The sequence below is a fragment of the Panthera onca genome, chromosome B2, assembly GCF_046562875.1.
Source record: "Panthera onca isolate mPanOnc1 chromosome B2, mPanOnc1 haplotype 2, whole genome shotgun sequence".
In the NCBI taxonomy this organism is placed as follows: Eukaryota; Metazoa; Chordata; class Mammalia; order Carnivora; family Felidae; genus Panthera; species Panthera onca.
The window spans coordinates 26,271,353-26,286,399 of record NC_138343.1 but is presented as its reverse complement, the minus strand read 5'-3'; the positions used below and the strand labels follow the sequence as shown (position 1 = coordinate 26,286,399).

The following is a 15,047-nucleotide window of genomic DNA, read 5'->3' as shown; positions in this document are numbered from 1 at the left end:
TTCCTTCTTGTGGTGATTTCTCTGGTCCTTTGTCATCTTTGCAGCATTCCACTCACAGTGTCCCCCATAGGACCTCTTGTAGGGCTGGTTTAGTGGTCATGAACTCCTTCAGTTTTTGCCTGGGAAAGCCTTTATCTCTCTTTCTATTCTGAATGACAGCTTTGCTGGATAAAGAATTCTTGGCTGCATATTTTTCCTTTTCAGCACATTGAATATTTCCTGCCACTCCCTCTGGCCTGCCAATTTTCAGTGGACAGGTCTGCTACTACCCTTATGTGTCTACCATTCTGGGTTAAGGCCTGTTTGTCCCTAGCTGCTTCTTTCAGAACTCTCTCTTTATCTTTGTATTTTGCCAGTTTCACTACAATATGCCAGGGAGAAAATCTATTCCTGTTAGATCTGAAGGGAGTTCTCTGTGCCTCCTGAATTTGGATGTCTGCTTCCTTCCCCAGATTAGGGAAGTTCTCAGCTATAATTTGTTCAGGTAAAACTTCTGCCCCTTTCTCCCTCTCTTCTTCTTCTGGATCTCCTATGATATGGACATTATTACGTTTCATTGAATCACTTAGTTCTCTAATTCTCTCCTCATGGTCTAGTATTTTCTTATGTCTCTTTCTTGGCCTCATCATTTTCCATAATTTTATCTTCTATTTCACTTAATCTCCCCTCTGCCTTTTCCATCCTTGCTGTCCCTGCATCTAGTTTATTTTGTAGCCCATTTGCAGCATTGAACTCGTTGTGACTTTTTAGTTCTTTGATCTCCCCAGCAATAGATTCTCTGCTATCTTATTTTTTTCAAGCCCAGTGATTAATCTTATGACTATTTTTCTAAAATCTTGATCAGATATATTGTTTACATATGTTTTGAGCAATTCTCTGTCATTTCTTCCTGGAATTTCTTTTAAGGATAATTATTCCATTTCGTTATTTTGACTAGTTTTCTGTCCCTTATGTGTTTTAATAGCTTGTTATGTGTCCTGCACCTGTGAGCACTACTGTATTGAAAAGGAGTCATATGCTGTCCAGCGCCCAGCCCTTCAGAAGGTGTTTCTGGAGTGTGTTATGTGCTCTCTGTTGTTGTGACTCTGGTTGCTTTATCTCCCTACTTGTAGTGGTGGTTTCGACCTTCCACCAGGTGTTCTCTGATTTGTTTGCTGAAGTAACCCTAGAAAAAAAATTTTTTATAAAGGGGGTGGAGGGGTGGTGGTGGAAGAAGCCATATCCCTACCAAAGAGAGCAATGACAGGGGTGGTAAAAAAGAAAAGAAAGAAAAGAAAAGAAAAGAAAAGAAAAGAAAAGAAAAGAAAAGTGACCAGGCAGAGAAACTATACAGCTTAATCCAGAGAGAGAGAGAGAGAGAGAGAGAGAGGAAACTAAAGAAGACGGAGATACAGAAGAGGTGTAAAAAGAATAGATTAAATATGTCTGCTTAAACAAACCAACAACCAGAATAACAAGACTAGAGAATAGGAGGAAGAGAAAAAAAAAAAAAAAATACACACACACACACACACACACACACACACACACACACAATAAGAATTGACCAAGAATTAAATCAGAAAATGCAAAACTGCTGGTGCCTTGGAACCCGTGCCTGCACTGGTCTGGAGGAAGGACTGTTTGGTTCCATCAGTGTCAATATTCCTCTGGTAGATACACAGTTACCAGACACAGAGGGGCATAGTTTGGTATAGGTGAGTGTCACCTTGTCCGTTCCCTGAAGCCCTACCTGGTTGGTGATAGGGAGAAAAATGGCCATACCCTAGTCTCTCCTCCCTGTGTGCATGTCCCAAACCACTCTGTTTAGGCCATCCTTGCAGTGCAGTGCAGGCACCAGCAAGGCATTTGTCCTGCTCCAGTCTCCCTCACCTGCCAGGTGCTCAGCTGGAATTCATACCCCACGTCTTAAAGGATCCTGATCCACACTTCCAGTTCCTCTGGCAAGTGCCGTTCCACCTCACCAATAAATGGCCTCTGGCTGGCGGGCACAGGCAGTCTTTGTCTCCCATTCCAGACTGCACCTCTGAGCTACTTACCGGGGCTGGCTCCCCTCCTCCCCAGGTGCACAAACAGGTCAGCGGCCCCAGTTCAGAGAAAGGCCTGCAGTCAGAAATTGACTTAACCATTCTTCACTGAATATAAGACTATTCAAAAAAGTTCTATGTCAAAAAGAAGAATACAGTAGTGTATGAGCTTAGGCAGCTCAGCTTTCCACAAGAAGGCCTCACAATTAACCCTGTTAATACAACAGCATTTATAACCAGAAATTTCCAAGGAAGAGATGCTCAATCAATAAATCTACTGAATTAATGATACTTTAGAGAATTTTTAATTTGAGAGAGAGACAGCACGCACACGCATGTGTGAGTGGGGAGGGGCAGAGAGAGAGAGAAAGAGAGAATCCCAAGCAGGCTCCACACAGTCAGCACAGAGCCCGATGCAGGGTTCAAACCCATGAACTGCGAGATCATGACCTGAGCCAAAACCAAGAATCCGACACTTAACCAACCCAGCCACCCAGGTGCCCCAATGATACTTTAGAGCATTTTTATTTAAGAAAGGATCTTCATGTGATTCTGTGACTTATTTATTACTATCATACTACTTAACATGCTGTAAAATTGATTGTTGCTCACCAGACTATCAGCTTCTTAAAGACAAAATCATATTCATCTTGCTGGTGCCTATATCTCCAATACCTACTTCAACACAGAATAAATCTCAGCAAATATTTACTGAATGAATAAAATATCAACTATTAAATGCTAAGCTCAAAATATATATAATAAATAACAGGAATTTAAAAATCCATTCTCATAAAAAAACCACTTAATTAGGTATAACCTAAAAAGGATAGCTCAGATTTTTCACTTTAACCTTACAAATTCCTATTTATTTATTTTTGGGAGGAGAGAGAGAAAGAGAGAGGTACAGAGGGAGAGAGACAATCCCAAGCAGGTTCTTTCTGGATGATGTGGGACTCTGCCCTCCAATGCAGGGCTCAAACTCACGAACTATGAGATCATGACCTGAGTTGAAATCAGGAGCTGGACACTTAACTCACTGAACCACCTTTAGGGTTCAATCCTAAAGTCATAGCACTTTACACTCTGAATAGACTTGAGAGATGACCAAAGCATCTTTGCAATAAGGATTAAGAAACAGGCTCAGAAAAAATTAAGGCTATAAAATAAAGGTGGTGTTAAAACCCAGCTTCTGATTCTCAGTTCCATGTTCTTTCCTCAGGTAATCAGTTACATGTAAAGACTAAAAAACGTTTCCACCACATAACAATCTTTCATCAAAGTAGGAAAGCACTCAACACATCTTTCTCATTTCCAATATGCCAACCTTTCATTCCAGGACCACAATCACAGTAAGGAAGATTCAGAGTGCAGTCCACTGCCTGCAATCCTCTTATACAGGAAGATAAGACTGTCTCCCAGATCTGCTTATATAATCAGTCTGTAAGACTTAGTGATGTCAAATCTCCTCACTTCCAGTACTTTACAGCCTTGTGGTTGATTCCAAATGTTATGGAACTTTCTGCCACTGATAATAGACTCGTACAAAGCAAAGCTAAATATTAATACACTCTTCATTCCACTTTCTTTCCTTAAATTCAAGAAATCTTTTATTATCTTCTTAACACTGTGAAGAGAAGGTACATTCTAATAATGGGGCAAAAGTCCCTATTATGTGCAAGAATTATTTTCTACTTGGTAGAATTACTCTTTTAACCCAACAGCAAAGGTTAAAACTTGCCCAAAGCCATGCAGCTCATAAGCAACTAATCAGTAATTCAAACCCAAGTTGGGCTAAAAATCTAACTCATTCTCTTCCACTTGCTCCAAGACAGAGCCCCAGCCTGCAGAGAGTTTACAAGATTAGTCATCAATACAGGTCCTCCAAAGAACTAAGATATGACCCACATGACACAGCTAATAAAATAAAAGGTATCTAATGTAGTGAGTGGTTACTGCAGGCTTATTTTACTACTATAATCCACCTTTCCACAACTGCAAAAAACTCTTAAATATGCTTTGTTTTTCAAATCTGATATACAATTTATGTATCTCTCCTTGGAATTTATATGTTGATACCAATTACAAACTTAATAGAAAAAAAATAATGGGATTTACATTTCAGATGTCACTCTGAAAAAAATGACTGGACCCACTTTTGGATAATATATTTAACTTCTGTATTCATTGGGGATAATAAGAAAACTGCATCATAGGAGTGCTCTGTTGTTTCAGTAATAAATATAATAACTTTGAACAGTGCCTGGCAGAAAGTAAATGTGCAATATGTGCTAATTATTATAATTACCATAATTATCAACACCATCTAGAACATCATCAATGTTATAAGGATGGTCATTTTTGTCGTTTTGTTCACTGTTATATCCCTAGTGCTTGACACATATTTGGCACTCAAACATTTGATGAATGCATTAATTACGACTAACAATACTTCTATTACTAAACAGATTCACACCAAAATGTAATTGCCTCTGGGAGGAGAGATAAATGAAGCATGAAAAAAATTACTGCCTGGAAATTTAGAAGAGGTATGAAATAGGAGAATTGCTAGTAGCCCAAATGCAATGCTATTGGAAGAGAGAAGAGGGGAGGCTACTCTCAAGTCAAGGAAGCATCTCTTCAGATTAAACTAACTCACCAGAAGAAACATCAAATCAAAAGTACTTGCTAAGATCATTTTGCAGGCAAAACTATTTTCAGGCTTAGACCATGTTTGTTCATAACAGGCTACAAGAATCTAGAAGACTTCTGAGTCTAAGGAAAATCTAATCTGGACCTTGACATCAAGGACAAACCCCAGTTTATAGAAACAAAAAGTAGCATTAGAGAAAGAAAAAAAAATGTATCTAAGGGCACAACAAGTGAACTGGGAGCTGTAACTCTCTGATCCATGTGCAGGTAGAAGAATCCTTGGGAACAATTTGTAGCAGCCGCACAAGCAAGCATCTCAGCCTCTCACCTGCCTCTCTCCACCACACTGAAAACTCAGACCATCAGAGCTTATGTATAAGCTCTCCAGCCACAATTTTCATCCAGACAGCCCATCACCCACACAGTAGCCCCAGAGACCTACCTGTTTCTGAGGATCCTATTAATTGACTACTGGCTCCTGGCTCTCCCCTGGAAGAGGAAGGTTCATGAGCAGGGAGAAGTATTTTAATCTCTTACTGTAAAAATCCCTTAGAGAACTGAAAAGAACACTGGGGAAATGAGCCACAAGAACCCTTCAAAAGGACTCAGAGAACATAGTGCTCGACCTCCATTTCCCTACCCCCCTTCCATACTTCCACTAAGACACACACACACTGCTAATGTTAACATCACCTAAGGAGCATGGTAAGACACCAATCAAATTATATAGCAGCCTTTAAAAACAAGTTGAGAGCAGTGAACTTCTGCAGTTAATTGACAAACTGCCCCAACAGAGCTAGTCTGATAATGCAGGAAAGAAGGTCCTGAGGGAAAAAAACTAGTGCATTAAGGGTTCTTAGGTCATTTTGAAATTCTCCAAGTCTCGGTTTCCTTGTTTAATACAAGGTGGACAGTAAAAATTCATACCACCTGGGGTTAAAAGAGATAATCTGTAAAGATGCCTGGTACATTGTATGGCACACAGTAATCATTCTATCAATGTCAGTAATTTTTTTCTGTACCCTATCCCCAATAATTATCTACTAAATATCCAGAAGGCAAACATTTTGCCTCACTCCTTAAACCTGATTCTTTACATAGAATCACAACCATATAATTCTTCTTTAGTGGTAACTTCTGTCTCACAAAAGTTCAGGAAAGGCTGCTTCAACAGGCAAGTTGAGAACTCTACACCTTAAAGAGCCGTTGAGGATCACAAAGACACTTAAGTGTACTTTCAGTTCATCCAGAAATCAAGTCAGTAACTAATAAAAGCCACTCTCATTTCAGCCTTGGAGTCCAGAGGCCAAACATGGAGATGTGCAGCACTGGGTTTTCCCATGTCATGAGTAGATAAGGTAGCACTAGGTTTGGAGGCACTGACCAGCTCAGGACAGCATATGACCTTGAATGAATAGTGAATGTCTAAGGTCTCTAAAGAATGTGTTGTCCAACATAAAAAGATGTCCAACATCACTAATCATCAGGGAAATGCAAATCAAAACCACAATGAGATATCTCTTTACACCTGTCAGAATGGCTAGAATCAAAAAGACAAGAAATAGCAAGTGTTGGTGAGGATGTGGAGAAAAAAGAAGCCTTATGCACTGTTGGTGTAAATGTAAATTGATACAGCCACTGTGGAAAACAGCATGAAGGTTCTTCAAAATAGAAATAGCATATGATCCAATAATTCCACTACTGGGTACTTACCCAAAGAAAACAAAGACACTAATTTGAAAAGATATGTGCACCCCTATGTTTATTGCAGCATTATTGACAATAGCCAAGATATGGAAGCAACCTAGTGTCCATGGAGGACACTAGTATCCTAGTGTCCTAGTGGATAAGGAAGATGTAGTACATACATACATACACACACACAGGAATATTATACAGCCATTAAAAAGGATAAGAACTTACCATTTGTGACAATATGGGTGGACCTACAGAGTATAATGCTAAGTGAAAGAAGTCAGACTGAGAAAGACAAATTCCATATGATTTCACTCATATGTGGAATCTAAAAAACAGAACAAATGAATAAACAAACAAAAAGCAGAATCAGATCTGTAGATACAGAAAACTAATTGATGATTGCTAGAGGGAAGGAGGTGGGAGAATGGGCAAAATGGGTGAAGGAGAGTGGGACATACAGGCTTCCAGTTATGAAGTAAGTAACCCACAGGAATAAAAGGCACAGCACAGGGAATACAGTCAATGGTACTGTAATAGTGTTGTATGGTGACAGATGGTAGTTACACTTGAGGTCAACATAGCATAAAGTATAGACAAGTTTAATCACTATGTTATACACCTGAAACTAATGTAACATTGCGTGTCAATTATATTCAAATAAAAAAATTGAAAGAATGTGTTGTCTAAAGTTAACCTTTCTTTATTTAGTCCCTATAATCTTGTTAATTTTCCTTTATAGATCCCATACTAAAGATTCCTATTTAATTACCCTAAGCCTCACAATTTTTGCAGAAGGAAAATATTTTGTTAATATAAGATGTTAAATGTTACATAAAGTTACCTTTACCTTACATATCACAACAGATTTGATTACTCTTCACGTGTATATTTATTATTATTCAACTTTCTAGAACACTATAATATTACTACATATAGTTTCTACTCTAATATTCCTAGCTTAAAGCAGTCTCCCTTTCTTGTTAGCAGAAAACAGTGTTGATGAGTCCTAACATAATAGAAACACAAGAGTCCAGGGTGCTAATCAACACGAGCACTAATTTTCTGTGTGACCTGGGGAAATCACATTTTCTCAGTCTCCTTTCCTCCTCTACACAATAATGGTATTTAACTGTAGCTCTAAAATCCCAACATGTATACCACAGGAATATATTTCAAATTTAGTGGTAAATATGAATACAAAAACAGTAGGAAATCTATCACACAAAACTGGGCATGTTACCTTTTTTCCCTGAAATGAACATATTCCATGTCCTTTAAACCTTAAGTTATAATAAATCATTTCACCTCCTAAACTGCAATTTGTCAAGTATATACTATCCCAATCTGCCCAGTACCCTGACGATGTCTTGCTTCTACCCAACCAAAAAGGAATACATCATTAACATTTTATTCTTATTTCTACAATCATCTGCAATTTCCAGGCAAGTCTTCTGCAAGACAATAAACAACAGTAACTAAAGATTAATTTAATTAACTTAATTTTGAGTACCTCACAGGGGATAAATGACTAAGACACTTTTTTCCTATTCTCAAGGAGTCGCAATCTTGTAAAGACATAGCATGCATGCTGTCACTCCCTCTCCCAGGCAGACATCACTAACCAATCATGGGCCTCTCCCCTGCACTGGAAAAAGCCTTGGCTCCATGATTCCATGTAGCCATTACCAATCAAATGGGCTAGTTTTAACAGACATTATCACATTTCACTAAATCTCCCTAGAGGAGAAAGCAGGAAAAAACCTCTCTGACCTCAGCCACAGCAATTTCTTACTTGACATATTTCCAAAGGCAAGGGAATTAAAAGCAAAAATGAACTACTGGGACCTCATCAAGATAAAAAGCTTCTGCACTGCAAAGAAAACAATCAACAAAACTAAAAGGCAACCAACGGAATGGGAAAAGATATTTGCAAATGACATATCGGACAAAGGGATAGTATCCAAATCTATAAAGAACTCCCCAAACTCCACACCCAAAAAAATAATAATCCAGTGAAAAAATGGGCAGAAAACATGAATAGACACTTCTCTAAAGAAGACATCCAGACGGCCAACAGGCACATGAAAAGATGCTCAACATCGCTCCTCATCAGGGAAATACAAATCAAAACCACACTCAGATACCACCTCACACCAGTCAGAGTGGCTAAAATGAACAAATCAGGAGACTATAGATGCTGGAGAGGATGTGGAAAAACGGGAACCCTCTTGCACTGTTGGTGGGAATGCAAACTGGTGCAGCTGCTCTGGAAAAGTGTGGAGGTTCCTCAAAAAATTAAAAATAGATCTACCCTATGACCCAGCAATAGCACTGCTAGGGATTTACCCAAGGGATACAGGAGTGCTGATGCATAGGGGCACTTGTACCCCAATGTTTATAGCAGCACTTTCAACAATAGCAAATTATGGAAAGAGCCTAAATGTCCATCAACTGATGAATGGATAAAGAAGTTGTGGTTTATATATACAATGGAATACTACGTGGCAATGAGAAAGAATGAAATATGGCCCTTTGTAGCAACGTGGATGGAACTGGAGAGTGTTATGCTAAGTAAAATAAGTCATACAGAGAAAGACAGATACCATATGTTTTCACTCTTATGTGGATCCTAAGAAACTTAACAGAAGACCATGGGGGAGGGGAAGGAAAGTAAAAGTTAGAGAGGGAGGGAGCCAAACCATAAGAGACTCTTAAAAACTGAGAATAAACTGAAGGTTGATGGGGGAATGGGAGGGAGGGGAAGGTGGGTGAGGGGTATTGAGGAGGGCACCTGTTGGGATGAGCACTGGGTGTTGTATGTTAACCAATTTGACAATACATTTCATATTAAATAAACAAACAAACAAATAAATAAATAAATATAAAAAATAAATCTCCATCTCCATAAGTGATGTTTCTGATACCTATACTGGAATGTAGAAATTTGTGGGAAACTGAATATGCATCAGAAAGTAAAACCAGGGGCGCCTGGGTGGCGCAGTCGGTTGAGCGTCCGACTTCAGCCAGGTCACGATCTCGCGGTCCGTGAGTTCGAGCCCCGCGTCAGGCTCTGGGCTGATGGCTCGGAGCCTGGAGCCTGTTTCCGATTCTGTGTCTCCCTCTCTCTCTGCCCCTCCCCCGTTCATGCTCTGTCTCTCTCTGTCCCAAAAATAAATAAAAAACGTTGAAAAAAAAAAAAAAAAAAAAAAAAAAAGAAAGTAAAACCAAAAGAGGTAGTATCCCCTTCATCTATTATAATTCAATTGAAGCATTAATTAAAAGGAGTTAAGGAAAATTGTGGGGAGAATGGTACTTCCTGCCAATTCCCAATTATTATTTTCTAATGTGCTAAATTAACCCTTCAATGAAGAAAAGGAAGCCTGCAAAAGCCACCCGAGTCCAGGGAATTAGGTTATCCATTTAACGTGTTTTCTTTAAAGGCCAGGATTGTTTCATGGAAGCTAGAGTATGCTCAAATGAAACAAAATCGGTGAAAATAAAAAATAAGCCATAAAAAAAAAATTCTGAAACAAAATATGACTTAAAGAATCTGACCTTGATAACCCAAAGGGACCAAAAGTTTCTTTGTTGTCTTCCAAACACAGACAAGTTAACTCCTCTTGACTATTTAAAGATAAATGCTTTCTCTTCCATCTGTCATGATGCAGAAATGTGGAACCTTGAATAGGTACTTGCATAAATGTTTGGCCAGATCTAAACCACTTCCCAAAGAAAATCTAGACCAACTTACAAGTGAGAAGGACCTCACCATGTCAAATTCTTCCACTTTTAAAACACCAACATTAAACTGACAATCAACATACCTGACAAAGTAATCTACAGCTCCAACTTGCGTGCTCTCTTGGCAGGGACCAGCTTGAAATAACAGATGTTAGAAAAGTATATGTTTAAAAAAGGGAAAAATTCACAAACACTAACCATTCAATTATCTAAGTCTCTATCAAAAAAGTGTGCCTTTGTCATCCAATAGGGAGTAATAAAAGTGTCCCAGGGAGATGAGTGTCTTTTTTAAAAAACTACTATCAACCATATTGTGCATCATGTTGTTCTGTTGTTTAAAAGTTGTTTCTCTAGGGGCACCTGGATGGTTGAGTTGGTTAAGCAGCTGACTCTTGACTTCGGCTCAGGTTATGATCTCATGGTTTGTGACATCAAGCCCCACATCAGGCTCTGTACGGACAGTGCAGAGCTTACTTGGGATTCTCTCTTTCCCTCTCTCTCTGCCCCTCCCCTGCTTGTGCACATGCTCCCTCCCTCTCTCTCTCTCAAAATAAATAAACATTTTTTTAAGTTATTTCTCTAAGAATGTAATACTAATAAAAAGTTTCACTCACCTATCATTCACCTATCACTTTGTCTTGACTATAAGGAACCTCAAAGTTGAATCTTACGTCCACCTTGACAGCAGCCACCTCTTAGTTTTGGGTTTTGGTACACTACCTCCACCTTTCTGTTGCCTTCACTGCAGACTCCTGTTCTGTGGTTTTGGGGTGCTGGGGCTTTTTTTCTTTTCATTCTTTTTATGATGGTCCAATGATGTGTTTTTTTATTGATGCCACCTCAGAATCTTTTTGGAAATGAGCAAGGGTATAACTAATTTATAAGTTAAATTCCCTCTGTTATTATTGTATCTGTGCTCACTGTCCCCAAACCCTCCCCTCTCTGCACTCCTATGCACGCTGTTCACCCCAATATAGTCCCTGCTATTTCTAGCATTCAACAATACCTATATTGTTGGTACAATACCTATATTCTCCCAGAATCCTGAGGTTAGATAAACCACTCATTTGGCCCCTAACATACTTGTACAACACTACTTTTTTCATGTGCATTGTCTTAAGTTCTTCAAAGACTGTGAAATCCCAGTGGGCAATGAGTAAATTTAAATATCTTTATACTCCCACCAGCATCAAAATAAGCATTGTACCTTGCAGACACGGAACAAAGATGTGTTGTTAATGAGAAGAGTAAGTCAACATTTTTGAAAGCCCACTAACTAAAACTATGTGGGAGATAATATGCTGAAAAGGTTTCTATCTTGAAGCAGTTCACCAACCAAAGAACCAAGATATGTAAATTACCTATAAAGCCAATGGGGAGGGTGCATATATGTAAACACAAAGAAAGTTCATGGAATGGCTGCATTTGGCAGGACTACTTGGAGTGCACAGAGGCTTTTAGGAGAGTGAAAAGGAGTACAACGTGTGAGGGCATTCAGCCACAAAATGACTCCAACGAGGTACAAAGAGACAGTATTCACACAACAGCAAGAACAGTTCCACCCATATATGTAGTAAAGAACCACAAGCACAATTAAGACAATCAATGGAGGTGAGCTTTGGGGATGACTGGTAGAGGGCCTAGAGGCAGCAATGCAAAGCCAGAGCCTGTTTTTCTTTAAGGTGATTTAATGAGGTAAAAACTTGAGAAAATGATTCACAACTACTGTATTAAGAATAGACAGGGGGGCTGAAGCTAGACTATGAAGCCCGATGATAAATACTAGAGATGATAAATAGCATACAGGGCACCATGGCTATCTGCATTCATTCTCAAGTGGGAATTTGGGACTTTTAAGAGCCCATCATGGCACAATGACACGAATGCCCTAAGGGCAATGGTGTCTGCCTCATCTTCTTGAATCTGAGACTTCTTAGAGTAAAACAATCTCTCTTTCTCCCTCACTCTCTCTCTCTCTCTCACACACACACACACACACACACACACAGAACTGTATTTTAATTGTGTGTAGCTTACCACAGAAGTGTGTTAACAAAATGGGTCTAAGCAACTTCTCAGTTCAAATCTCAGCTCTGACACTCATTGGATGTGCATTCCCAGGGAACATTCTTAACCTTACTTAGGTAGGTGTAAATTGGGAATAAAAATTGTATCTGCCCCTAAGGTAGGGATATAAAATGTTTGGCAGAGTGGCTCAGTAAGCTCTCACTGAATATTATTTTTAAAATGAATAATAACGTATAGATTTTCAGACCTCTGGTATTAACTCCATAGTCCTCTGGAGATCCTTAATACCCAGGTAGGGAGTCACTGTCCTAGAAGATAAATGCAAAGTATAGCAGGGCATTAAATTCCATTAACAAGGATTTACATGGCAATACAGAGTTCAACATTGTGCCAGGGGCTATGGAAGCCAACACAACAACTCAACATGGAAAGGAATAATGCAGAGGGTGAATGTTGGAGGAAAGATTAAAATGCTGGTGCTGAGAGTAAAAGGAGCCTGAAACTCAAGCAGGAGTTTAAAGTCAGAAATGAAGTGATGAACCAAAAGTGTCTGGCCAGGGCATAGCATGCTGAACACATGTATAAGAAAGACTCCCCTGTGGCAGCCTACAGGACAAACTACAGTGGGGGCCACTTCTGCTCCTCCCTTGTCACTCAGTACCAACCAGATGACTGTGTTCAAAGCTCTCAACAAGGTTTTATTTCTAACCTGCATTGATTCACAGTGTTGGTCACTCAAATTGGTATAAGCCATACCAACAGAGTTACATTAACAGCTTAACTAATTTCTTAATGGTACTAAAAAAAAAAAAAAAAAAAAAAAAATCTCTACCTTCAAGAGTTCATATAAGCTTAGTAAACATTTGACCTTCAGATCTAGTATAAGAAATTGGAAGAGTCCTCAGCATTAGAGAGAAAAAAAAAAGTATGTAGGCCGTGACCTGGAAGCATATGGGCCCTTGACTAATTTAATGGTTCACTTCCTCAACCTCAAATCCTTGTCCTACACACCTCTTCAACCAGTTTTCAAACAGTTGTTTACTGTAATTACCTTAAACAAAGTAAGATGCATGAATAATCAGAAACTAATCAGATATCCAGTAGTTAAAATTGTCTAATATTCTTTGACTCTACATCTGGCCAATTCCAACTTCTTTTCTAATGCTAGAGTGCTTTGTGAGAAGAGTTTGAATCCGAATTAGACACTTCTAGTTGTTTGATTTCAGCAAATCAAACCCCCATGCCTCACTTTCCACATCAGTAAAGTGAAGGTTGAAAAAAAAAAAAATCCCCTTCAAAGAGTACTTGTAAAAACTAAATGAGTTAATATTAGTCAAGTGATCAATACATAATAAACACAACATTTATTAGCTATTATTATCATCTTCATTACAGAGTAATATTAGCCACTACCAGGAAATCTCCAGAAATACTATCTACAAAAATACATGAGCAAAATTATTCCATCACCAATGAATCTCACACAGCACAGCCTGGTTAGATACAGTGGTCGGGTCCTACCTGTTGCAACATCTCTAAGAGATGACTGTCAGAAACAGTCACGCTCAGTCTGCACATGTGGGTTCCAACATGCAGGACAGCTCCTCATGATTATCTCACTCAAGGAACTCCTTTTATTTGAAAATAGAACCCTAGCCTAACTTTTGGACCAGTCTGTCACATACACTTCAAATGTGTTAACATGAATCTCAGGAGTTTGTGTACTTAAAAAGGTTTTGTGAGGTGTACTCCCCAAACAAAAACATTTCCTGGTCTGTGGCCCCACGGCACTACTTTCTTTTATTTTGTCTTTTCGTCTGGAAATCTGGTTGGCGGGAACGAAAAGAGCAAGAACTCCCCTGCTTCCCAAGCATTAGCAGGTAAGTGGCCTTGGCCCTTACACGGAAATACAGCAAGTTGACTCCACACACACACACTCTCTCTCACAGAAAACCAGTCCCTTTCCCTCCTCCAGCACTAGGATCTCTAAAGAACTGAATTGGAAGTGCACCCTAGAGGGCTTGGAAAAACAAGCGCTCCAGTCGCCGGCAGGACAGGTGAGAGAGCGTAATCTCGCTCAGGTTTGAGGACCACATCCCAAGTAGAACACACGCCCCCACGCCCCCAAGGTAAGCCTAGAAGCATCCAATGTATCCAGGACACTCTCCACAAGACACATCTTGTCTCCGAGCTCTACGACAAGCCACATCGGAAACCTTCCGGGATGCCCAGAAGGCTGTTCCTGGAAACGCGGGCAGCCCCGAGCGCGGGGCAAGGCGTACATGTGCCCCGGCAGCAGCAGGCCCGGCTCAAACCCCCTCCTCGGCACTCACCTGGCCCGTGATGCCAGTGATGAGCGCCACCTTCCTGGGCTTGCCCATCTCGCCGTCCCCAGAGCCCCGAGCGCTGGGGCAGCGTACCGCCGCGTGTGCCATGTCGCTACGGGCGTGCGGCAGAAGGCTGGGCGGAGCGGAGGCCAGTGGAGCGGAGGCAGCGGCGCCTAAGGGACGTGGGGGTGTGCCCGCGCGCAAGTCTCCTCGCCCAGGCTGCAAGGAACTAGCGCACCGCGCGGCCCGCCGCCACAATCTGACAGGGGCGCTGGGGAGGCCGGGAGGGGAGGGCCGGGGGCGGACCGAGGCGGGCCCCACTGCCGGGCGGCGGGGCTGCGGCCTGGCGGGCGCCGCGTCATTCGCGTCAGCCCGCGACGCTCCCTCTGCGCCCGCGGCAGGCCCCGCCCCCCGCCGACGGCCGCAGCGCCACGCCACGCCCCCTCCGCTGCTGGCAGCGCGGGCTCCGGGGGTGGGGTGGGGCGCCGGAGGGGCGGGCTGGCCGCTGGGCTGTGTCTGCTCTGTCCGGGTGTGATAGGCAGCTTCAGGAAGGGAACTGTTACCAGGTCTTTAC

General features: G+C 41.0%; 1 protein-coding gene across 3 annotated transcripts in view; it reads right to left on the bottom strand.

Annotated features, from left to right (window-relative positions):
- Positions 1 to 14,833, bottom strand: part of GMDS (GDP-mannose 4,6-dehydratase) — a 627,567-nt gene extending 612,734 nt beyond the window's left edge. The window contains exons 1-2 of one of the 3 annotated variants that reach the window (XM_060614958.1): positions 14,480 to 14,586; positions 12,394 to 12,454 (exon numbers count right to left, since the gene is read on the bottom strand). In XM_060614958.1, the coding sequence (XP_060470941.1) occupies positions 12,394 to 12,411 (18 nt within the window). In that variant the 5' untranslated portion in view covers positions 12,412 to 12,454; positions 14,480 to 14,586. Of the gene's footprint in view, positions 1 to 12,393; positions 12,455 to 14,479 lie in introns of all 3 variants that reach the window. The other 2 variants (XM_078446696.2, XM_060614957.2) reach the window with 2 other exon arrangements.
- Positions 14,834 to 15,047: the final 214 nt, after the last annotated feature.